General features: G+C 38.2%; 1 protein-coding gene across 2 annotated transcripts in view; it reads left to right on the top strand.

Moving 5' to 3' along the window:
• CHM (CHM, Rab escort protein 1) overlaps positions 1–24,235 on the top strand; it is a 52,001-nt gene extending 27,766 nt beyond the window's left edge. Inside the window, exons 9-16 of one of the 2 annotated variants that reach the window (XM_027911463.1) lie at positions 6,241–6,318; positions 9,651–9,755; positions 10,050–10,113; positions 10,670–10,766; positions 13,026–13,118; positions 16,066–16,232; positions 17,704–17,880; positions 20,491–24,235. In XM_027911463.1, the coding sequence (XP_027767264.1) occupies positions 6,241–6,318; positions 9,651–9,755; positions 10,050–10,113; positions 10,670–10,766; positions 13,026–13,118; positions 16,066–16,232; positions 17,704–17,880; positions 20,491–20,577 (868 nt within the window). In that variant the 3' untranslated portion in view covers positions 20,578–24,235. Of the gene's footprint in view, positions 1–6,240; positions 6,319–9,650; positions 9,756–10,049; positions 10,114–10,669; positions 10,767–13,025; positions 13,119–16,065; positions 16,233–17,703; positions 19,684–20,490 lie in introns of those variants that run through there. The other variant, XM_027911462.1, reaches the window with a different exon arrangement.
• The last annotated feature ends 2,013 nt before the right edge of the window (positions 24,236–26,248 follow it).

The following is a 26,248-nucleotide window of genomic DNA, read 5'->3' as shown; positions in this document are numbered from 1 at the left end:
TTAGTTCTTTATTGCTTTAAGGTTTAGGAGAGAAAATTAAACTTTTGTGTCACTGGAATCTACATCCCAGTATGTTGAGGTACAGGTGTGAGGTTTCTGTCTCCACAAATTGGATTAGTGGAACAGGGAAGGACACTGGAAGCCTCGTGCTCTTCCCAGCAGCAAAATTTTACTGGCCTTTAACTGCTTCCTTTGCTTCAAACTTCGTGGCACAAAACCGTTCTGTCTCTTCCTTTCTAATGACGCAGCAGTACTTTGAAGTTTAGCAAAAATGAATATAGGAATATCTCATTCCTGGGGAGCATCAAAATGATGTGGTAAAATGTAAGACACCAAAAGTCAGTGTCTGAGACATCCAGGGGAAAGCAAGATCTGGTTTGCAGTTTGCTGTTGACACATTTGTTGCCAATCTGTGACCCGGCTTTCCTTTCCTTAAAAAAAGCGTCCCCAAAACAAAACTAGAATTGGGCATCACAGTAAAGTCTCAGTGACACAACATCTAGAATATTTAGTGTGATTTTTTATTTTATTTTCTGATTTAGGAGGTTAATGTTAAAATTGTCAACTTTCAAATTTTCCTTTGTAATAGGGGAAAAAAAGATATTTTACTTAAAAGTCTGAAAGAGTTGTTGAATATGAGGCCATAGCTGCTTTTGCATGCTTTACAGGATTCCTCTTTTGTAACTTGAATCTCCTTTCATCCAGTTTTTCAGAAGCAAAAAAACTTGGGATTTTTTAATGATTTTCAGGAGTATGTTTTCAAATAGTTTGTTTTACAGTTCACCTCACTCAAACATGCCTGTAATTTTCAGTTTTTCTCGGAGAGGAATTCTCTCAGTTGTGACTGACCTCACCCATGGCCAGTGCAATGGGTGACAATGGAGGTTGTGGCCTCCCCTCTGTGGCCTTCACTCACTTCTCCATAGGGTCTGTATTTGGTGGACAATGTCACCCTATTTAGCAGTTGCTGCAGATTCCAGCTGAAATTGGTAATTTTTGTCTCAGTGACAGTGACAGCAGTAATTTTGTGATGGAGGAAAGATCTGATTAAGAGGTCCCATCTCTTTTAGTCCCCATATTTACAGGAACATTAAGAGTCCAGGCTGAGAGAAGATGGATTGTGTGATTGATTTGGAGGGTTCCTGTATGTATTTAAAAATGAATAATCGGTTTTTACCCTTACATGTGCAGTATTACCTACTGCAAGTGTCAGAGCTTCTGAGGCAGTCTCAGGTCCTTTAAATTTCCCAATTATGTCCCTGTTACAATCACTAGGAAGGTTTTAGTGGTCTGAAATCAAGACCACACTTCAGGAAACCTGACTGGAACGAGCACTTAGAACTGATGTATTAAAACTTGAGTACAACACTCTTTTCAATTAGCTCCATGCATGAGTGTCATGACTCTACCTGTAAGCAAAATACAGAAGTTTTGTGTTTGTTAATCCTGTGATTTGGCATTTTAATGAGAAATTCAGATACTGTTCATTCCTTGTACAATCAGATGTGACAGATTTGAGTCTCAGCACGTGTGTTCTGTGCGAGTGTGAAACAGTCACAGGTGATTTAAAAAACACGGGCTGTGTGTGAGATACGAGTTCAGTCCTCCATTTCATTTTCACTTTTACATATCTCTTACCACTTACAATTATTCCATTTCTCTGCACCTGAAAATGTAAACTGAAATTACTGATAACTTGTCACTATTCTCTGGTTTGTACTGAAATACTGGATCTGTGAGTAGCTGCAGTGCTGCTTTCCTCTTGTTTCCACCTTCATTTCAGGGAAATAATAAAACTTCAAATGTAGTTGGGCTTTTAAAGACAAATGTGATGTATTTCTCCTCACTTTGTTGGCAGATGAAAACAAAATGGGCAGACATAATTAGCAGGATTGTTTGTAGGATCAGTTGTTTGTTTTTCCCTCTACAGAGAAACTCTTGCTTGGGATAAACATGAGGAAAGTGAGATAATCCATCATTCTGAGACCTGTTCGCTAGTGATGGATGGATAGATTGGTAAAGTAACTCAATAATCTTCATTTTTTTCAGGTTATTCACAGATCAGTGAGCCTTGTCGTTAATAAAGCTATGGAATGCTTTTGTGTCCTTGCCCACATTATTCCTCAGAATCTGACAGGAAAAGACTTTTAATTTGGAAATAACCTTTGTTGTGAAATGCATTAAGTCTATGAAACTCGCAAAACACCTTCCCAATTTAGATTTTTTTCTTTCTTTTCAGGGAGCGTTTGTCAATTCTTTCGTGTTTGGAAATTATTTTTTAAACAGAGCTTTTCTGCTCCTCCTTATTTCCCTGACTAGAATTACAGTGTTCTGCAGGAGTTTATACCTTCAGCCAATAGAATATATATCACATGGGATGCTCTGGATCATATGGATCTTGTCAAAGTGTATTGATTTCAGATCCCTAACTAGGCATGGAAAAGTTTTCAGCCCAGAAATTATAGGGGTTAGAATCGTATTGGCCAACTCTCATTCTTGATCATTCTTGGTACATTTGGAAATCACACTTGGAACCTAAAAGCACAAAATACAAATGCTATCATGAGATGCTTTTTCAAGATTTAATAATTAGGACAGTGATGATAATACGAGGGATGTATATTTAATGCATGAGTTGGTATTGCCTTTTTAACAGTCCCTTACTTAGCAAGGAAATTGCTCTCTGGCTGTGTGGGGATGTGCAGATCAGACTTACAAGGTCTCCCTGAGAATTACGACTCGGACATGGGAATATGTTACAGCATTATCAGGAGATCTGTGGAAATGACATGAGTGTTTATTATTGGAGCAAATCTGGGATGTGAAGGCGAATTGCATTTAGCAAAGTTCCTTTTCGTTAAACTAAAGACAGAGAAAGGGGCTCCCAAAACATGAGGGAATTAGTAAAACAGTCCTTGAATTTCACTGAGGGTTAAGATAACTTGAATTGTTATGTCTTTTCTGGAGGCAGAGAACAAATAAATGGGTTTTCTAGATGAGCTAATGCTTAGTGACTGGTTTCTAGTCACTGGTTTTGTGCCTCTGCCCACAGGTCTCTGGAGGGCACAGTTGTTGTGTAATTGCAGCTGGATGACCTTGAGTGAGGTTCCTCTGGAACAAGGGTGATGGAATTAGAGCCAGGCAGGTCCCATCCTTCCACCTTCCACGGAGATGAGTTTTGGGAGTGGGTTTGTGGGTAACTGCCATCACAGCAACATAGAAATAACCGGACTTTTTAAATAATTTTTTTCCTTTTTTCCCCTCTCTGGCTCTGTGGTAATTTCTTGCAGTTCCCACGGTGTTTTAACCATAATTTCTAGGACGCTTGTGAAATAGTTGAACGTATTTCCTGATGGATTCTCACCCCACTTTCGTGTAAATCATCTGGTTTTTGAGTTTAGCATCCCAGAGAATGATGCTCAACCTAGATTCATTAAAAAGTGGTGTTAATTGGGGGATCTTTGAAAAATTTAGGGCTGATAATGCTGTTATTTTAAGAAACAGCACTTTTACATTGTAATTATGGACATTCTTGACAGAACTTCTTGTCTCTGCAACTACTTACTTTAGGCTTAGTCTCAAATTCATCACCTCAGATTTTGCATTTTTGCTGACAGTAGCCCCATATTTTATCATATCCCTCATTATTTTTGGACAGTGTCTGAATTTACTTTACAGTTTTATGGGGCTTTTTCTGACTACTGTTGCCCAGATAAAGTTTCAAAACTTCTAACTGTTTGCAAAAAACTTAATAATTTTTACTTCTCTTAAGACTTCCTTGTAAATAACTTTTCAGGTTGACTTGGGAAACACTGAACTTTGACTTTTGTATGGGAAATCTGTGTTGGAAAGATTAACCACCTGGGGTTTTTAGCTGTAGCCATTTTAATTATTTGATTTGTCTGTATTCTAGTTGTCAGGGTTTTTAGAACACGCAGCAACATTGGAGGAAATACTGATGTTTGAGGGGCCTTCCAGGAAACACAGAATTTAACATAAGAACCAGATCACAGCTTGCTCTGTGTGTAAAAAGAAATTGAAAAAGGAAAATTCATTAATTCAGCACTTGGCATGTTTTTCTTTGATCTTTCTCCAAAGCTTGCTGTGCTGGACATGCAGTGTTCAGCTTTAAGGAGAGAAGCAAACAATTTTCATCATAGAAAACTGTACAGTTACAGAGAAAAATAGCCAGTTTTTTAATTAATTACTCAGTGAATTTCAGAAAATAGAAGACTTTAGATGCTAGAAATACAAACTATTTTGTTGGTGTGAAACTGTGAGACAGTTTTCAAATTCTTTTCTGTAGTTTGAGTGAACTGAGGGTAAGTCTGTAATTTCAGTGTGTTTATGGTGTCTCTGGGTTGGAAATCGAGATGTCAGATGGAGACACATTCTATTTTTGTTCAATTAATACCAGAGAGCATTACATCAAAGCAGTAAACTCCTCTTGTATCAACAGATGCAGCAACCCTGCAGCCTATTTTCTCTCTTGTTACATTAGTGTTTAATTAAAGAAAACAACTAGTTGGAGGCAGTTACTTTCTGTGGAATGTAATGAAGATTTATTTTGTAAGTGACCTTCACTGTATTAGCTGAATCAGTAATCAGTAAAATTAATAGAATAATCAAATTATATACAAACTCATAAATCATGGTGAATATGCTGTCAAAACCTCAGCTTTTAATATGTCCTATTGTTTCACAGCTGTATTAAAAACTGCAACTGCTGAATCCTGCCTTGCTGGGGACTGAAATGGCATTTAAAGGCTGTGGATGATGGAGGGCTACCAGGCCAAAAATTTTCACAACTCTTAATTTAGCTGTAATATGATTTGATGTCAGCAGGGCAGAGTTGAAGCTGAGTACAGTGTTGTTGCTATCTTTCAGCAAAACTTGAGTTATTGGGGTAGGCAGTCGCCAGTTAATTAGAGTAATATCAGTTTAAATGTCTGTCATTTAGAGTTAATGGTATCAAAGAGTTGCCTTGTACCTGAAGTACAGTCAAATCATCTTGAATAGCCCATTGTATGAAAGTAATGTTAGCACAGTGATTTTACTTTGTCATAAATTACTGGGGTGCCATTTAGTTTAATATTTCAATTTCTGTATTTAAATAATTTTGGCAAGTTCTTCCTGGTTGTGTCATTTTTCGTGCTGGGCTGTTTTAATGATTATTTTGGCTCTCTGTAATTGTTTAACAACACAATCAAAATTCCTTTCCATTTTCATTTAAAAAGAGAAGTTTTCTGCTGGCCTCCTATGAAAACAGGTCATGCCCTCCTTCCCTGGATAGAAGGCTACTCTTGGAAATAAGTAATTCACATTTTTGTGCAACCAAGCAGCAAAGTTCTTTCAAAGCACACTAGAAAAATCAAATGCATATATCAAAAAGCCCCTGACTGTGGTTGAAGTCAAAGAAAAAATGTAATTTAATGTTTTGAACTAAGGAATCTTAGTTATAATTAAGTTAACAGCGCTATTCTTGTGTATAACATATGAAGCAAATTCATCTGAGTTGGTTTGAAAGATGCTGGTATCTGCTTTGTCAGGCGAGGAGCCATTGATTGCAGCATTAGAGATAATCAGCCCGTAGCTCAAGGCTCTCTAATAATCCTTCAGTGGATGTTTAACCTTTGTGTCGTCTCCAACAATCTCCAGACAGCCAAGGCTGGGATTCACCATGGGCATATTCTGCTGCTCTGCATGAGCACAGGGGTGTTCAGGGAGCTGGGTGTTCCAGTTTGGGCAGTGTCAGTGCTGGTGCTGACAGCTCCTTGGGCTGAGCCTGCTGGAGTGAGCTCAGATGATGGTGTGGGTTGGGGACACACTCCAGCCCTTTGCTGTGCTGCCATCCAGGTTTAAAAGGGGTCGTGAAACTGTCTTTGAATTATCTCATAGGATGTTTGAATGACAAAATTAATTCTGCTTTAGGAAGTCATGCTGGAAAAGTGAAAGTTTTCTTTTCAAGTTGACCATCTATGAACAGATACCAAAATCTTTTACTTAAAAATCTTAACATTGAAGACTGGTTTGGGTTGGAAGGGGCCTGAGAGACCATCCAGTCCCAGCCCCTGCCATGTGCAGGGACACCTTCCATTAGCAGCTCCACTCTGTCACGTGCTGGGGCCCATCAAGTCAGTCAGTGCATCCTCCCAGAGTGCCCAGAGCTTGGCCTGGCTGTGCCACACAGGGGTCACCCTTGGCTGTGATGGAATAACCTTTGTTTTGCCCTGTTCCCAGGCTGTGTGCTGTGTTTGGGGGAATCTATTGCCTTCGCCACCCCGTGCGGTGCCTGGTGGTGGACAAAGCCTCTGGCAGGTAAGGGTGACGCAGTAACCTTCTGTTTCTGCACCAGATACAGGTGAAAAATGTGGGGAGTCAATTTGAAAAAAAAAAGAAAAGAAAAGATTCTTCAAAGATCCTCCTTGGTATTAATAACACATCAACCTTGATTAAAAGTAATTTGTGGATAGGTCCTCCAGAACAAGGGAAGTGGGTCTAGAATATAGAAACTAAATTAATTTCCCCGTGATATTACTACAGCTCCTGATCACCCAAGCTTGGAAGACAAATCATTTCAGCTGCCGGGGGGCTGGTGATGAGTGATGTTAGTTTTCCTTGTGGCCTTACCTACTCTAATTGATTTTCATCAGATGACAACAAAGCCCTCTGTTATTGCATTTTTAAAAATGGAGCTCACCTAAAGACTCATCAGATTAATCTTTGCTGATAATGCATGTCACTCCAAGAGAAAAGACTTTAATGAGTTTTTAGGTAGATTGTTGTCATAAACTATGCTGCCCTCTTATCCCAGAATAAATTCTTTTACAACAATATCAGGCCTGTGGGCAGGTTTAAAGCTGAGCTAAGAAAAATCAACTCAGAGTTTTTCCAGTAGTGGCATTTTTCACACCTCTGTAAATTGGTTTGTTTCTGCTACACACATTCTATCAGTTATCAGCCTAACTGCAGAATTTACTCTCTTAAGAGTTTGTTTTCAGCTTAGTTTATATAAGTGAAAGTTTTAGATGTTCCTGGAGATTCTGGAGTTCATTGCACACTTCTAGACTGTGAGATGTAAATGTGATAGCATTTCCTCATGTGTGTTGTTCTAAATACGTGATTCATATGCAGATGAAACTGTACCCCTTTCAGAAACTCCGTTCTAACACTAATATTTGAACTGTGACTGTAAGAAGCTTTATTTTCCAATAATGTTTAAACAGTTAACTTGCTCTTTCAGGGGGACATTCTGAAGACCTTTGAAATTAATATTTTCTTTATAAGGTTCTGTGTGTTCCAGAAAAGGTGGAGTGCTGCTTTTCCATTAACCTGCTTTTATGTTTTGAATCTAATAAGTTCCCCAGGGTTCAACATAGGTTCCAAGTATCTTTTTTTTTAGGCTTATTAGGCTGCTTTCCTGGTTCACTTACCACATTTCAAAATTGAAGGATAGATTTTTGGGGAACAGAATTATTGAAATACTTCTGAAAGACTTTACCAACTTTAATTATTCCAACAACATTGGGCTTTTAATAATGCCGTTCTCTGATGGTGAATATGAAGAAGCACAACACGTCCCACATCACTGTTTCCTTTACCCATTTTCTTTCTTCCTGTTATCTCCATCCCCACTGTGTATTCCCTCCCTGCACCAGCTTGTATTTCCTCTTGGCTTTGGGCTTCAGTGTTTTGCCTAATAAAAATCAGCTATCAAGTTGTTAATGAGGCTATTTATGAGATACTGAGCTTTTGAGTCAACAGACCATTAATAGTAATTGGTAATAGGCAAATTCATATCTGGTTGTCACTACAGCTGGCTCTGTGTTCGAGGCAGCTTCCCTTGGTTACAAATAGCTCACACTCACCACAGGAGAAATTTAGTCACATAGTGGAGGATTCATTTTAGAGCATCTCCCACAGCCTTCCAACTTCACCTATATCTTAGTGCAATTATTTTTTCACTATCTTTAATATTCTTGGTTTAGGACCTGTAAGGGAAATTTATACTTCTGTCTGCAACCTTGGTTTTCTTCTCGAACTTTTAGTTTAGCATTTAATATAAAACCCCTAAATATCATCAAAGTTCATTCCAACTCTTTTCTAGACATGGCTAACATTGCTTTTTGACATTTTCCTACCCATACCTGTACATACAGACACTAGTAGATTTCATCTCCAACTCTACAATTATTTTTATTGTTTTTCTTTAGTAGTTTTAATTGTTTATGAAAATAAAGCTCAGGGAAGACAGGGTGAAAGTATAGAAACTTCTAGACATGCCTGTTTTAAGATTTTGGTAATTCACTTGAAAATACCTAATTTTAGGTATTGTTTTAGTAGATTTGCAGAACATCCTGTGTTATTGGTAGAACTCTGATGCTCTGTTAGAAAATAAAAACCACATCATATTTCTGAGATTGAGGAAAAAGCACACTGAGTGCATGAATCATACTGTTGTTGTTGCTTTTCTCTGTGTTTATTGTAGGTCACTTTTGGGGGCACATACGATAAAATTCCATAACAATGGTCAGCATTTTACGTTGATCACGCTTTACATATGTTTCCAATTACGTTATTCTGTCTCAAAATGGAAGAGATGTGACAAATGGACATTTATACAGCAAACACAGTAATTTACATATCTGAAATACTGCAGGCTGGCTGTGGCAGTGCTGCTGAGTCCATTTCAAGGATGTCGCCCTTAGTCCATTAGTTTGGATAATGAGCCCTATAAAGTACATTTATAACTCGTGGCACTGCAAGGAGATGGATTCTAATTTTCATCCTTTTATCTCGACACATTGAAAGAAGGTCAATGGAGGGTTCGGGATGATTCATTGTCCCAACACAGATCAGATGACAGAGACCTGATAACGTCAGTGCACAAGTGTTTGCTGGATTTGGGAGCAGCACTTGAAAGAAATTCTCTCAGCATCACCCTTTGAAGTGAAGTGGGACTGAAATTAAAGCACTCTCTCTCTCTCTCTCAGTTTAAAATCTTATCACACATATGACCTGATGCTATTCCTGAACAAAGGAGAGGAAACAACACTTAGCAGGAAAATAAAACATGTCGTTGCTTTTGCTGGCTTTGAGTGATGCAACATGACATTTAATCAACCTTTCCCCTCTGATAATGGTTGGGGGGTGGCAGGAAAATTGTTCCATAAACAATAAGAAAGGCTATAATTAGAAATGAACTGCAGCAGCTCCAACTTCCTTGTTTATTTGCAGTATTCAAATGAGAGCTTGAGAATGAAATCACTGAAATTAATAGTGAGGGAAAACCTATAAAGTTGCAAGTGAAGCACATGTTGAATAGAATTTGAAACCCTGAGAATGCTATCTGTTAAAACACTGTTACACTTCTTTTAGTTACTGTTTTCAAGGTACCTGTTGAATTTGACTACAGGAATATATGTAAAATTGACTGGTTTGAGTCCTGTATGTTAAATTGACTGAAACATTGATAAAGTCATTCAGAAGAATTTCATTTAAAAGGTAATTGTCATACCTGAAGAAAAAGTTAAGTAAAGCTAATTTGCCTTATTTATTTATACAGTAAATCTTCGTATGCATGCATTTTTTACCCTATATTGAAATTTCTTATTATGGTTTGGTTGTTGTTTGTTTGTTTTTTTTAACAGGTGCAAAGCTATTGTGGATCATTTTGGACAAAGAATAAGTGCCAACTATTTTATTGTGGAAGACAGTTACCTGTCAGAGAGCACATGCACCAATGTGTGTTACAGGTATGAACAGCTGGACAGATCTGCCTTTGCCTTCAAAACAGTGCAGATATTATTAACAAGGCTGCAGTAGCGAGTGCAGTGCAGAAAATACTGTACTAATGTTCCAAATGTGTTCCTACTTCAGCAACAGGCAAAATATCCCACTAAGAATCACATTAATAAAGACTATATGGTGAAGTAGCCTTGGTATTTCCGAAACTAGGATTCCACATTGCTATTATTTACGTGTTTTATTTTTACATAATCATATTTTTTATGTAATTATTTTTACATAATTCTTTTATTTAATTGTAGGCAGATCTCCAGAGCAGTACTCATTACAGATCAGTCTGTGCTAAACACAGACCCAGAGCAGCAGGTACACACCAATTTTGTATCACTTGACTTTTTGTATTTTATGCACTAATATTTAATTGTGGGAGAAATTAATTCATGCTTTTGTTTCTGCTTGAATCCAGAATTACTAGTAATTGTTTGATTTGTTTTAGTCTATAAAAGTATTATAAATTTTAGTTTAGTTTAGCTCAGTTACTTGGGTTTTCATGTTTGGAAGATTGCACTATATTTAATATAAAAATAAAATAATAAAATCCCACTATAAATAATAGAGTTTCTAAGCTACTGTCTTTAAGGTAGTTTATTTTGCTTGCTTTTTGATTGCTTTGTTACCTTATCTTAGTATTCTATTAACTGTAAATTATTTAACTTGTCTAAACTTCATTCCAAGTTCCTTTTTCTTCCCCATTCTCTTACTGTTGGAAGTTCTTACTGTTCACTGTCAGATCCTTCCTTAAATCCTTTGGTTTCCAGAAACCCAAATTGTCTCAGTGCCTGCAGTTATTCTCTGACTGAGAGCTGTGCCGGTGCCTCCTCCAAGATTCCCAGCCTTTACCACAAGCTCTTGTGCTTCCCAGGTGTCCATCCTGACGGTGCCTCCCGTGGAAAGGGGCAAACCAGCCGTTTGTGTCATCGAGCTGTGCTCCTCCACCATGACCTGCATGAAGGACGCCTGTGAGTGAATGGTCCCTGCAGCAAAACTGAAAGTGGTGCAGTGGGAGCTTTTTATCTGCTGTCTTTTCAGAACTTTGTTGCCGCATTAGATTCTGGAATTCTAAAAATAGGAGAGATCACCTTACCAGAAGGGCCAGCCCAGTATTTGCATTAACAGTTTTCTGTGTACAGAGCTTTAGGACTCAGTTGTTGGTATTTTATGTGAACTGGAAATAAATGAGCAACAAAATGGTCTTACTGGGTATTTATTTTTCTTTCTAAATTCTTCTGCTCTGTTCTGTAAAGTAGATGGCCCATTTGGGACACTTGTGGAAGATAAATAGAATTGGAGGTGACCTAATGCTGTTTAACAAAAAAATAAGTAACTGTCATAATAACCAATTTATTTTACTGTTACCTAGACTTGAACTCATTTCTTTGCATATGAAAGAAGAGTGAACTAAATGATGAAGTCATTCAAAGTTATATTTCCTACTTAAATAATAATAAAAAAAAAATTATAAGCCTATAATTAAGAACTTAATGCCATAAGGCATATTGTTAATAATTATTCCTTAAATAGCTGCGCTTTCTTTATTTAAAGGTTCACAAAATATATATAGCAGGATGTGAAACTCAAGAATTGATGTTCAACAGATATAAATTATTGGTTTCATGAGGCTTTTTATGTTGCTGAAATATTAAGGTTTCAGCTATTTACTTTTCTCCATAAGTTCCTTTCATTTTAGAAGAGAAGGCACTGCCTCCCTTAATGAAATTTGTCTTCATGTATTGAAATAATAAAGTTCTGTATTAGGCATAGCTGAGTTCCAGTTATGAGACATATTTCATTATCTTTTAAAAAACTTTTACATCATTATCTGTAAATGGGTTTTAACCTGACTGATTTCTCCTTGGAACAATTATTTAAGATAAGTATACAAATACATCCACTCTTTGATCACACTGCATCAATGACAGGCACATCATCTGTATTGCCAGTTGAGTGGAACCAAACTCCTTCACTTGCCCTAAAACTGGAGACTGTAATGATGAAATCATGAACTGAACTCATCGTTCTTCTGGCTGCAAGAATTACTTGAAGACAAATGTTGGCAACCACTGTAACTAATGCAGTTATACCTGAGTAAATCAAATATAATCAAAATACATACTGATGACTGGGACTCACAGCCGTAACCTTAAGGATAATAAAAAAGATTTTACAGAAAGTAAACGATGTGAACTTAAGTGATTTATAGCTGGCTGGTTTTGAGGGGAAAAATAGATTTTATCCCGTTGTTTGAGATTGTAAACATCTAGTTAAGGGTACAGAGACACTTTCATTATCACCACCAGTTTCCTTGTAGTTTTTTTAGTACATATTCCTTTTAGGCAGAAGTTTTGGTTTGTGTTGAATAAAAAATGAATATTGATGTTTGAATATAATCTGTTTGTGTGCAACCTAAAGGAAGAGGAGCATGAAGGGTTAAATTTCTGGTCCTCATGGAGCCAGTGTCAGACTGGGCAGGAAACCTATTCAATATCTGTCTGATGTACTGGAAAATAATGACAACAAAAACAGCCAGGCTTCAGAGGGAAAAGAGAAAAATGCTAGATAGAGTTAAAATAATACCCCAGCTCTGCACTGCTGTGAAGTGGATCAGAAATTTACATTAATGAAGAAAAAAAATTATTCAGTTCAAACTTTGTACAGAGTTATGTTAAATTCCTTCATGATTCTCTGGGGGATACTTCTGTACTGAGGAGTTTTCAAGTAGCAAATGGGTCTGTTAAGGTGGTTTTATGAAAAGTTTTAAGATGAGGCTTTTAAATACCTGAATGAGTGTAAAATCCAGCAGAGCAGCTGGTTCTGTATCTGAACAGAAACCAGGGGAACAGAAAAGAGGTCAGGAGCTGTATCAAGTGAGTATCTTATTTAAGGAATCCATAATTTTGTAAGCTTTCAAAGCATAACAAGTAAAGGAATAGTTTAGCAACTTTATTTTCATGGAAACGAATACATTAGCAAGAAATCTAAATATCAAATCCACATTATTCAAGCAAAACTGAATTTTCACGAATAATACAGCTGCACTGTATACAGTGTGCTGTACATACACTGTATTTCCACAATACAACACTTCCCTGGGTTGAAGAAAATGATTTATATGATGAACTGTGATTTCTAAAAGCCTGCTGTGCCTTTTAAAAATTGTAAATGTTATTTATCTATCTGTGTATTGGTAATTGTAATTAGTTTATGTTCTCTTTTAACAGATTTAGTCCATTTAACCTGTCCATCAACTCAAACTGCAAGGGAAGATTTAGAGCCTGTTGTACAGAAGTTATTCAATGTCAATGCAGAAAAAGGTAAAAGTAAATAAATGAAGTATTAAGATATTATTTTACATAAAAATAATTTACTCTTGTAAATAAAATATCTGTTACTGAGCATCTGAACCTGTCATCAGAGGCAGCATATGGTGAGCTGCTCTTGAGGATCAGCATTTCAAAGTAAAGGGATTTATCTTGAGAGTGAGATTGATTATACAGATGTTGGGTTTGTTGTATCTGATGTTCCAAGTCTTCTTCAGCTGTGATTTAACTTCAGTATCCAGAGGCTGTAAGTGTCTGAGACCTTTTTAATTTTCACACTTTCTTTTTACCATGAAACATATTTGCTTCTCAGCGCATCTTTCAGGGATGCAGCAGTGAAATGGAATATTTGTGAAGCTGTTTTTTTCCACACTGTCCTGTTTTAGTGATTTCTGTCACCTGGGTATCCCTAACAATAGTTATCAAACCCCCAAAAGTTCATGATCTGCCTTTCTCCTCCAGCTGCCACACGTGCTCAGTGCTGGAAGCTGCTTAGTTTTCTTTTTCCTGCTGTTACTCTCAGACTGGTGCTCAGCCTTTTGTTGCCTTCAAGTGTTTCTTTATTTGCTGGTTGTGGTGAAATTCTCTGGATTCTGCTTGAAGCAGTGGAAGCACAAAGTTGTTACACATTGTTACCAGAAGGACAGATTTCCAGGAATTTTCAGTAATGAATTATTTGGCTCTAAATTCAAGGAGACCTTGCCAGCTGCTTTCATGAACTTTGGCCTTGAGATGGACAATTTCACAGCCCCAGAGCAAAGCAGCTGTTGACAAAGCAGGTGCTGCCTAGGAATTGTCCCTGAGATACTTTGGGCTGATTTCACACAAGCTTTTGAAATTTAATCCTGAGATCTTGTCTTTAATCCTATTTTTGGTAATGCTCACAGAATAGGTAGTGTGCATATAGATGTTGCTGTGTCTAAGCCTGGCAAAGCATTTTTAAATATAGTGTTTGTGCTTCAGGAGAGTAAATTATAGTTCTGTGAGGAAACAATGCTCAGCTGTCAGTGACAGTGTTTATGCTGCTATAAATACAAGTTACTATGATGTGGAAATATTTTATAATATTTATAATTGGTTTGCCTTCAAGATGTAGAGTACAGGTAATGGTCCAGGTAACTTTTTTGGACTGGAGTGTTGCAAACACTTCTCATGTTGCTGTTTGTTAACTTAAAGCCTGCTGATTTCCAACCTCTAGTATTTAACTTATATGTTAAATTTTCAAGGCAGTGCCACGTGTTTCAAAGACTGGGTGAAGAGAAGATCAGCTGGCAGTTTAGTGTCTTTTAATCATTTGGGGAGGGGGAGCATTAATCTTAATGTTTAAAGTGATCCAGTTTTGAAATGATATATTGTTTAGAACCTGCCTGAAATTCTTCTGGAGAAACTGTGATCATAGGGGTCCTCAGGTGCACTGAGGCACTGAAAAGCTAGTTTTCCCTGACACATAGGCCTTTTTATCATCAGGATGAGGTAGTGGTCGTATTTTAATTAAAATGTCAGAACAAATACTGTTGGAGTTATTGAAAATGAATCACCAGATAAAGTGAGCACTGGGCCATGGCAGGTCAAAGAGGCAAAGTCACCTGGAGAAGAGGACTCCATTCATTTTCCTGCCTAAATGAGGAAGAAGTAACTTTTATGAGCAATGTGAACTTTTAAATATATTAAAGAGCATCTTGCCCTGTATTAAGGCTCAGCCTTTCACAGGCTGATGAATTTAATTTATATTTCAAACTGTTCAGTATGGGTAACACCTATTTTTTTTTAACTATTTGACAGTTATAAAAAGATACTGAAGGAATAGCATAGATTTATCTCTTTTTTTTCCTAATTCAACTGCTTTAAAATACTGTTTTGAATGCTGTTGTTATCTAGAAGTTTCTTTCTTGGAAAGAACTAAATCTCACAAGGTCTTTTACAAGCTTCATTTATTTTAGAGGAGGTAAAACACCAAAAAGAGGACAGCAAATATGCCAAACAAATAGTATCTATTAAGCTGAGAATCTGTGTTGTGTATTCCTCCATTGCATTCTGGTCTGTTCAGAAGTGACCTTCACCTTCCCAGAGGCTTTTCTGCCTGTGTGCACAGAGGGATTTTAGGAATGTGCAGAGTAACTGCAGGAAGGTGCAGATTATGAACCAGGAAAATGTAATTCAGGATCATTTTGTATTCCTGATGGGTACTGCAGGACAGTGTAAGTCCTCAGTAATTGGAGGTAAATACAAATGAGTCATTTATTTTCATTTAGCTGCACTTCCACAGTTTAGAGCTTCTCCACACTGCATGTCACACACTTCAAATCCAGAATATCTGGGGTTTGGTACTTCTTTATCAGAATTCTTTCTATTCTTCAATTAACTTGGGGATGATGTATTATTTGTGGATCTTTTATTTAAACCACGAGCATCAGTTAATCTTAGGTTGTCTCAAACACTCTCAGTCTGAATGCACACAAGGAGGAAGAGTTCCTATACAGAGATAAACTATTAAATGGGAGGGGAGGAAAAAATTAAACATCAGAAAATGTCTTTGCACAGGGAATGCAATGCCTTCGAGTTGGCTCTGCCCAGAGAGGGCTTGTTCAGCCCCTCCTGTGCTCTTGGAGTTTATCCACAATAAAGCAGATAATGTGAAGTGGAAAGGTGTTAAATTTAGACCAAGCTCCTCAGGAGGAGGCTCGCAGGTGATCACTGATTCTGGCATGGCATAGTGTGTGCAGAGCAAGTAGAATTTACATACCTATGGTTGGAAAGAAAAAGTGTGATGGAAGAGAATCTCAGGAAAAAGTGGAAAGTAAAAATAACTGTCTTTTTAAAGAAAAAAATACTTGATTACAGTAATTCCATGTTAAGAATTTGACTTGTAGTATGCTAGATTACATATTTACCTCATCACACAAGAATGCTGATTGCTGCAAACCCTTTTTTTCTTTTTCAGAGACTGAAAATGAAGAACTGGAGAAACCTCGAGTCCTCTGGGCAGTCTACTTCAACATGAGAGATTCTTCAGGAGTTGAGAAAAACTCCTATTCTGGCTTACCCCCAAATGTTTATGTCTGTTCTGGGCCGGACTCTGCTTTGGGAAACGACTGTGCTGTCAAACAGGTTGGGCACATCAGTTTTTTGGTTGCAGGACTTTAATATTTTAAAGACTTAAGTCTGGGTTATTCTGCTTTATGCAGAAATATAGATGATAACTCTCCAAAATTATACAGCCAGGTATCTGGAAAGATTGGGAAACAACCACCATCTTTCACTTGAAAGGTAAAGAGAGGGCCCAGTACAGGTCAAAAGTCACACAATCCTAGTTCAAGTTGGAAGGATCATAAAGAAGTTTAATTTTTACAGGACATAATCACAAACCAGAAACCTATTGGGGAAAACCCCAGCATAATTACTAATGTGGTAGATTAATTCCTGCCTCGGTTTACCTTTTCTTTGCCTTTCTTTCACTGTGTTAAAAACTGATGGTGTAGTTGTGTCTCTGAAGGAATTTAGGGGAATGTTCAAAGTCATATGTTCATTACCATTAGCATTACTAACTTCTCTTTGTTGTGCTGTTTGATTGCACTGATGGCCCATTATTTAGAAGGCAAGACACCACAACTTTTTATGGGCAACCATCCATCTACACCTCAGTATACAAATTACTCTATTCTTGTTGTGTTACAATTGACTGTTAAATTTCAAGTGTGATACTGAATTAATGTTGATATTTGCATTTCCTTACCCTGAGGACAGGCTAAACGAAATGAAAATGCCAACTAGGATTCCTTCAGATCCTGTATGTGTGGATCCAGGGAAGCATCTGGCTTCCAGTTTTTCACTGCTACAACCTGACATGAATTACTATGTTCTAAAGTCTTGTGTTCCCTGAAGTATCTCAGATTTCTGAGGCATCCTCATGTTCATGAGAGGATGCACTAAAACTGTCAGGCCAATATTTGTCCTTTAACCTGTTTAGGTTGGGTTTTTTAATCTGGAAGGATTTCAGAGTTATTCAGTGTTTGTCTGCTTTCTCTCTACTGGCTGAGAATAGTTGTCAGTGGAGCCACCTTTGAGCTGTTCAGAAAAACAGAAATGGAAATTTTTTGGCAATTTTTAAATTTAAGAAGGAAAACTGTACAGATATGATATGGATTGTACAGATAAACAATTTCTTGGGTTTGCTTGTTCTGTGAGATGGATCCCTGTCTCTGGGAAGAGGCAAGATCTTTCCCATGCTCTGCATTTGACTGCAGCATGAGATACTTTCATAGGTAAAAAGATAATTTTGCTTGCAAAAAATCCCCTTCCTTGTTCTCAGTACAAGTAGAGTGACCAGCACTTTTCCCAAAACCTCATGCTATGACTTCCCCAGTAGAACAATGTAAAAAAGATAAATTGCTTTTTCTTTCTCGAGGACTGCAAGAAGGAATGGATTTCCCATGTGTTTACAATACTGTCAAAGTATTAAATCACTATTGATTTGAAAGGATGGAGGTTAATCTTGAATATCTGTGCAGTATTGCCTCAAGGTGTTACAGTTCAAGGGAAAGTTTACCTTATTCTTTTTCTTTTTTTTTTTCCTGAATAGGCTGAGACTATTTTCAAAGAAATGTTTCCAACAGAGGAATTTTGCCCACCACCACCCAATCCAGAAGATATTATTTATGATGAAGATGAGATTGAGCCAGAAGGGTCTGGATTGAGTAATTCAACAGAGACAAAACCTGAACCCCCAGCTGAGGAGAGCAGTGGTGGAGAAGCTGCTGCTGTTACAAAGGAAGAATGAATGAGTGAATGAATGAGTGTTCTCTGAGTAGGTGAGAAGGTTGACCCAAACTAGAACATAAGGGAGGAAGGGTAAGAAAAAGAGGTTTAAAACCCCCAGAGCCGTGGGATTTGCTATGGCCTTACTCCCCTCAGCTTCAATCATCTTTGTTAAGTAGTTTCATTGATAGTGAGACATTCATAGGTCCAGCAGATCCAGCAGGGTTTGTAGCTAAACAAAAAATCTAGAACAAATTTGAAGTGCTAAAATAGGATTTATCGGGAAAAATTGGGTTTATTTTACATTTCTTGAAGGAATCCTCACATCCTCTAAACAGGCAACAAGTCAAAACTAAGCAAAAGGAAAAAAGTGCAAGTTTCTTATCAGTGAGATGTAATTCTGCTAAAAATCCTTGGATCTGTGCTGATTAAACCAGTGAGGGGGAGGCTCACAGCCTGTCCTTCACAGTGCTCTTATGAATGGAACTTGAAGTGACAGTTCTGGAGTGGCTTTCTTGTATAGCTTTGAAACCAATGCCATAATTTAGAAGCAGATATAGTCCAAAAGATGCTCCTCACATGGAACAATTTTACATTCAGGGGTTTTTTTGATAAGATCTAATAGATCACACATTTTCATTAGTGAATTAATTTACTCCAGTCAGGAAAATAGCGCAATATAAACCTAAAGCCAGATTTCCCAAGAAAATTCCAAGTCATAAATGGGGCATACCTGTTGTTGGTTTCCCTGGATTTGCTGCAGTGTTTGGGCCTTTAGGAAGCCAGTAGTTAATGTTTTAAAATATGGGGTCTGAGAAGTTTAGATGATCCATCAGTTTAGGGGATTTGTGGGGGGGGAGAGAAGTTTCAACAGATGATTCCAAAGGTTTGTATTGATCCCAAATAATAGAATTAAAATTAGTGTGATAGCTGTAAACTATGCATTTTGTAATGATGAACCGTGAAGCATTTATACAGTGAAATGTATTGAAGTATTTATAAACCTAGTTTGTATGAGAAAAATACAAAAACGAGAAAGCTCTTGTAAATGACCATATTAAACTTGCACTTCTTCTGAGCAATGCTTGAAATCGGAGGATAAAAAATATTTATCGTGTACTTAAAGATTTACCTTAAAACGTGCACCCAGTAGGTCAGTGAGTTTTGATGAGTTGGGGTTTAAACTTCTACCTGAACGTGATACAGTTCCAGCAGTGCTCAAATACTGTAAGTAAATAAAAGATGCCATGGAGTGAGGACTATCCAGCACTGCCTGGACGTGCCACAGCCAGGTCTGTACAGTTCCCTGGTGCCCGTGCCTGCCTTCAAAGGGGCTCCAGCCCAGAAAGGTTATTTATTTATTTTTTTACAGCATAACTGTAACCTTCACTTTGTCCTGCATCATATACCCTGTCCAGCTGATTTCAGAACCCGGGTTATTAATGTTTGCATCCTTTGTTTCCAGGATAGCTCTGTGTGTTTGTACCTGAATCCCAAAGTCCTCAGAAAATTGCTGGCTGAAATGTCTCCAGTGTTAAATAACTGTAATCTTTGGATGCTTGTGATTGAGCAGTTATTTATATCTAGTAATCAACAGGCTGCCTCTGCATTTAGCTGTGATTCCTCTGTGTATTGGAAGGCATGAGTGTGTGGTGATTGTCGTTAACATCCACAGATCTGTAAAAGAACCAAGCGCAGGACTAGTCCTTGTTTGTCTCTCAGAAATAGGGATCATAGGATTTCTCATCTTCTGTGTTTACAAGGAAGTTGTTTGATGAAAATTAAAGGTTTGCTTTCAAGTGCATTGTTCTGTGTTTCCTTTTCATTTGTTTTCAGAGAAAAGCAGTTCTTCTGTTAGCTGGGATTTCCTGGTAATTCAGCTGTCTGCTTTCAGGATCTGCAGTGAGACTGAAGTTTACATGTGTGACAGCAGCTTTATCCAAAGTCAGCAAATTTACACAGAGTTGTATCTTGGTGCTTCGTGTCCACGTGATGCCAAGTTGGAAATATTGCAGATTTCATTTCAGATCTGATGGAATGATCTACAAGTTGTGGGCTGTGACTTTACACTACATTGATTGCTTAAAAACTGTTTTCATGTCTCTCTCATGGGGTGAATGGAAACAGCAAATGTTTTTCCTATGGTACTTGAGTACCCAATAGCTCACTCACAGTAGCAGTGGATAAGACTCTTGTATTTTACAGAAATCATGCTCTGACCTGCATTTTGTTCCTTCTTTAAGCACACAAAGTGAGGGTTAGGCTGATGTGAAGTCGTTTTTAAGGCTCGTCATACACCGTGTATTCAAAAGATAACATGACTTTTTAAAAACTGGCAATTTATCTGTAGGATTATTAATAAATCAAGTTAAAGAAAGATAAGGTTAATTGAATTTTTAAACAAGTAGCTGTATTATCCTTCAAGCACCTTGGAGCTCATACAATATTCACACCTTTTTTTTTCTAAGGAGTGCTTTGATATGTTTGAATTCCTTCCTTAATGAGTACTTCCTTTTTAAGTTGGTTAATTGGATTAACCCTTAATAATCAAACAGCCCATTTTGTGCCATTTTCCTCTCTGCTGTTGTGTTGCCTTATCAGTAGGACTCAGTTAGTTACTGTTCCTTTGGAAGGGTTTTCAGCCATGAAGCTGCTTGGTCTGCTTTTTCTGGTGATGATGATGCTCAGGGCCATTTGACAGGTAATCATTAGAACTTAGATGCTTGCAGACTATGGGGTCCTCTCTCCTCTCATTGCAGGGGGATTTATGTGGGTAACTCCTATTAATGTTAATGGGACTTGCATGTGTAAATCCTCCTTGCATCAATGGGAAAATTGACCCCTGGAAAAAATACCTTCGTGTTGGACTTGCTGATTCAGAAACATCCAGGCACTGCCAGCCCCCGTGTGGGAATGTGAAGGAGCGTGTGCTGTTCAACTGGAGTGCTCTGAAGAGGATTTGGGGAATTTGCAGGGGTTTATCCTTTACATTGTGTTTTGTATTTTCTGTAGACTGTGAGTCTCGTCAGAGTTCCCCTAACATTTCTCTTAACATAGCTGGGACCAGTTTCCCTTTCCACACTCCGGAGGTTGCATGATCTCATTGTGTTTTAGGCTCCTCTCTGTCCCCTCCAAATCTTTTTGCATCAGCAATGTGAGTTGAAACAGCTTAATTTCAAGAATAATTTGCCAGTAATGTATTGATTAATGACAAGTCAGAAGTATTAACGCGCTGCTTTCACACAGTAAGAGACTGGGTCACTTACAGTTCATAACCTCTTCTGGAGAAAGGGTAAAATTCATTTCCTCAGCACTCACAAGTGTATTTGTACCTTGGCAGTACAAATAAGAGTGTTATTGTTTATCTGTAGGTTGTTTATCCATTCTGCATTGTGTGTGTTGTTGCTCAGTCAGTTCCTGCTGTAGATATTTTATATAATCCTCTGCAGTTCATCTTTGGGTTTTACTTACCTGACAGTTTCACATCAGTAGCAACTCATCCTCTTAGAAGTAAAATTTCTCATGTTTGGAACTACCCTGAACTTCTCCAGAGATCTCCCCTGGCTTTTCTGCCATAATGAGTGTTCTCTTCAGCCATTAATTGTTCATAATCTCTGCAGATTCTGGTATGTTGTCTGCTCTTTGTGTCCTTTCTTATTTTTTCTGAGGATTTTGTAACTGCCATTAATGCAGTTGCTTATTTTCTAATGAGGGGAGCAGCTTGCTGAGATCACATGGTGGAACTTATTTCTCTGTGCATGTACCATTCCAAACAATTTTTCTGAAAAGAGTGTTAATAACTTTGTGTGTTTATATCTTACAACAAAATCATTAACTCATGAAAGTTTAGCGTTTAAACTTTTGCAGAAATCAACCCCTATAGAATGTCCAAACGTTAGAATTACCTGCATTACCAAAACTGTCAGAAATATATGGGAGAGGTGTGATGGCAAGGCAGTTGTCTGAATGCCTTGGATAAGTAGTAATGCCAAGTATCTTTGGTAAGATGTAGAAGTAGTTGTGTCACTGGAAGTTTGAGACACTGATATAAAACATTCATTTATTGCAACCCAGTTTAATTGCTTCAATACTCAGATGGAAATCTTAACTTAGGTGTATGATTTGAAGAACTCAGTTGATGTGATGCAAAGTTCCCATAGAGGGATAGTTTGAGATGCAGAGGTGAATGGTAGGAGATGGTCAGCCATGTGGAATTCATGTTGTCAGCCTCATCTCTAGCAGCAGAATTACTCTCGGTGGAAATAGAGCTTATTAGCAATTCCACCATTATGTTTATTTACAGGCTGCCAGCTCCTGTTTGTAAGAGTGAATGGTTCTTCCGAATCTGGCTGGGGAGCCCAGCAGGAATGTTGTAAATCTCTGCGGCATCTGAGATTTGGAAAGTTGACAGTGAAGTATCAGGAAGATACAGTTGTTGCCTGCATGGGAGTTCTGATTAGAGGGGACTTTAACAGAAAATACTCTTCCTGTCACAATTCCAGCAGACAATATATTTTCCCTGCTTGCATACATTGACAAAAGAGGTGGAGGGTACCTGCCTGAGGGAACATCAGGCCCAGGTGTGTTTGACTAAACAATTTAGGAAGTCTCAGAACACCCACATTTTTAGGTACAGATTTTCAGGATCTCATACTTCCTTCTGAAGTGCCACCCCATAATTCATAGTATCTTTGGGTGTCTAGAGAAGGTTTTAGTGCTGTTCCTGCTTTCTGTATAGTTTGGGCCATGCCAAAGCCTATGGACACTCCATTTGTCCCTTCAGACAGGAGGCTTATCTTCTGAGGTGTTAGTGCCTGACAGCCATCACCACTGGTGTCAAGCAAATGTGGCCTTGGCTTTTATAGGGGCTTTTTTCTGCTCCGCCTTCAGGGATCCTATTTCCATGAGCTCTCATTCCTTTTCTTTTGGTCTAAGCATGAAGCTGGGCTGAGAAACGCTTCTGTGCTGGAAATGATCGTTGTCTGGATCCTGGAGCTGTGAGGTTGGTAAGGATAAAACTCCTGGATAACACTGTGCTAGACTGCAGCTCGTTGGCACCTCAGGACCCGTTCACAAGCCATGAAACCAGTTTGGTGGTTGCTGGTGAGCTGCTCTGTTGTACCTGAGCTGAATGTCCAGAGTGAGGAACCGCTTTTTAATCACTGGGAACTTGAGGCTGGGAAAGGATAGGAGAGTCTTCTCTTCAAAACCAAAATTTAAAAAACCCCAAACATTCCTGGGCTGGTTCAGACTCTGTGCATAATGGCCAGTGTGGAATTCTGCATCTCTTCTGCTTCAAACCCGAGCATATTTCTGGAGCTCACCCAAGGAAAGCCATTTAATCATGATGAGAGAGCAGCTGTCAGCCCGATGGAACCAAACACTTCCCGCTCTGGGAACTTTTCCGTAGCATGAAAGTCACTGCAAGTCATGGCTGAGTCTTTTGTTGGGAATAAATTATCCAGTGAATTCAGCCTTTACTCCTGTGCAAAAATTTGTGTAAGCCCTTGCTAATACCTTCAGTGACTCACTTTTACTCTGTAGATTATTCAGAGAGAATCCACTGTGGGATTCTTACAGCAACTCATTAGCTAAGTCATGAGATATTTCCCTGCTCCATATTTAAATGAAGAAATAATACATAACAAGGGATACACCTTTTTCAAAATCACATCAGACATTTTTAAGGCAGAAAAGGCGGCTTTCATGAAAAACAACAACAGAGGAGGACTCCCATGAGGCATAACACCAGCAGTGGGTGATGGATCAAGTTGGGACTCCAGAGAAACAGGTGTATTTTTTGGTTCTGGCACTTCTTTCCTCAATGAACGTGGTTGAGTCATTTCCCTTTAACGTCGTAGTAAAAAGATGCAAAATGGTGACAGGTATTTTCTCAAGCCTTTCGAGAGTTCATAAAAGTAAATGTATTTGAGAAAGAAGATGAACAGTGTTAATGATACTTGAGCAGAGGTGCCAGTGATTTTCTGAGGAAAAAATCAAATATAACTATTATAAAGTGACTGGGATAGCAGATGTTCTGTTATTCAAGTCCCTTTTCCCGTCTCTGACATTTTCCCTATTTCTCAAATAAGGTTTCACCAGTCAACACAAACTCTTTGTTTACAGCTTAATAAAAATAAGGTAACATTATTTTTTGAAATCTTTTTCTGATTATGCATGTTTGGTGGCAGACTGTAATGCATATCGCTTCATTGTTTAATTAGGACTTAATGCTAATGGCATTAACGATCGGTGGGATAATTCAGTAAGTTGCCTATTTATAGACATAATGAAAGTCATAAGTTTCTGTAGTAAAGTGCTTTTGACTGTGCTATTAAATTAAAAATAAAGTTCCTCTAACTTGACATTAGCTTTCAGTTCCATTGCCCACGGTCCAGTGAATGGGAAAAATGCTACTACATGCACTAAACATGGGGCCTTTTAGTTATTACCATTTTTTCAGTAAAGTCTTAATTCATTTCCTTTGAGAAAGAAAAAATAAATAGACAAAAATAAATCAGCAAGGACCTCAGAAAACTCCCATCTGAAGTTTGAAATATTGTCCTCCTTGAAGATAATTGGGATTTGGAACACTGAATTTGAGTGAGCAGAATCTCTTACCCAGTTTTATTCTGTGGTACTGCTTGTAAATGAAATAATTAGGCAGCACTTCACTTTTCAGTCTCTTACCACAGATATGAACACGAGCTTTCTTTGTGGTTATAAAGTGCGAAATAACTGCTGAATTTTGGACTCCGTGTAATGTCTTTAGTGGGGACAATGAATTCCATGGATTTCTTTCTCCGTGGCATTTCTCTAAGCAGTTGTAATATATTAGTTGCATAAATGGTCTTTTGTAGGACAGTTTAAAAGTAAAAGCAGTGAGTTGGGTGCCTGTCCCAAAACTCAGTAAGCATGGCCCTGTTTCTGACAGTATTTCCTTGCTGTCCTTAACTTGTAAATTCAGTATATATACAGTGACCAGATTGTCCATGTTCTTAATTTACCTTTTTACAGCTTGAATTATGCATATTTGTAGGCTACAAAGTTCTAAACTTTGTAGCATGTCCCAGTTTAATTAAATGAGTCTTTTTATGGTGTGCTCTACACTCATTAATCTTTGAGGCAAAGACCATCAGGGAGGTTTAATGGTGCCAGGCCAAGGATAATACTTGAGTAGTAAGTGGGAAGCAATAGAAGGTAAAGAAAACAAATGTAAATCCTGCTGGTTCCCTCCTTTGTGGGCACATGGGGTGTGCTGGGTGCTGGGGGTCAGATTTGGTGAGAGGTGATGAAACAGTTGGTGCTCTGAGATTTGCAGTTGATAAATAACATTTTCTCTGCCCGTGGATGGGCACTGCCAAGTGGTGGGGGCTGTTGTGACACCCCAACATCCAGCCTGGATTTTCTGCAGCAGTGTTAGCAGCAGCATTTCCAGCAGTATTTTCTGCAGCAGATGAAGTGATTTTGTGGTGTTTGGGAGGAATACGAGGTAAGTTTTGAGTTCCATCTGGGCACTTCACTGGCTGCCATCCTTGGGGATTCTGCAGAGCAGACTAACATTAAAGAAGGTAAGAACACTGTTGTCTGCACTTGACAGGTGTCTCTGCAGAGCTGGGCTCTCTGGTGGATCCTCCTGCACAGTGCAGGGTCTGGTTGGGGTTCTGGATGCTCTGGAGGCTTCACAGTGCTAAGCTTAAACCTATTCTTCCTCACACAAATAGATATTTTTTTCTTATAAAGCCACTTGGAAAGGTTTTTTAAGTATTATTGGGATTTCTGAGTTGCCACAGATGAATTCATTCTGTTTCAGAATTGAGTTACAGCATCATATCTGCTGCTGTGTATTAATAAATGTCTGAAGCCAGGCTTAAAACCCAGTTCCTTTCTGAAGAGACTATTTTAAAGAGTAAGCAGGAAGGATTTTTCCAAGATGCATATTTTTCTCCGAGTAATGTTGCATACAGGCTGGAGATTGCTGCTTCTATTGAACAGCATAATGAAAAATCAATCAGTTTAATGGTTGACAAACTTTGACATTCAAATAAAAATGTTGCTGGTTATTTTCATAAAGACCTGTAGGCATGACTGGATTCGGGGACTTTAATTTATGCAACAGTAAATGTCTGCCAAAACATTGTACAAACGACTGTATAATGAGGCAATAACAACCCTGAGGAGCGGAAGGAAAGCGAACAGAGGCCAAATCTCTCCGTTTTTACAGTTTATATAATTTCACAAAGCCTTTCCATGTAAAGTATGTTTGTACAGCCTCCTTTTCAACACCACGTTCTGTTTTGAAAGCAATTGCTCCAAATCATCAAAACACATTTCTCTGAGGCTGCTGTGTGGTACCAGATGACAATGTT

This window comes from Empidonax traillii, unplaced genomic scaffold (assembly GCF_003031625.1).
Source record: "Empidonax traillii isolate 1590-97213 ecotype Southwest subspecies unplaced genomic scaffold, ASM303162v1 scaffold32:size1966603, whole genome shotgun sequence".
In the NCBI taxonomy this organism is placed as follows: domain Eukaryota; kingdom Metazoa; phylum Chordata; class Aves; order Passeriformes; family Tyrannidae; genus Empidonax; species Empidonax traillii.
The sequence above is the reverse complement of the archived record's forward strand: the minus strand, read 5'-3'. Positions and strand labels throughout refer to the sequence as shown.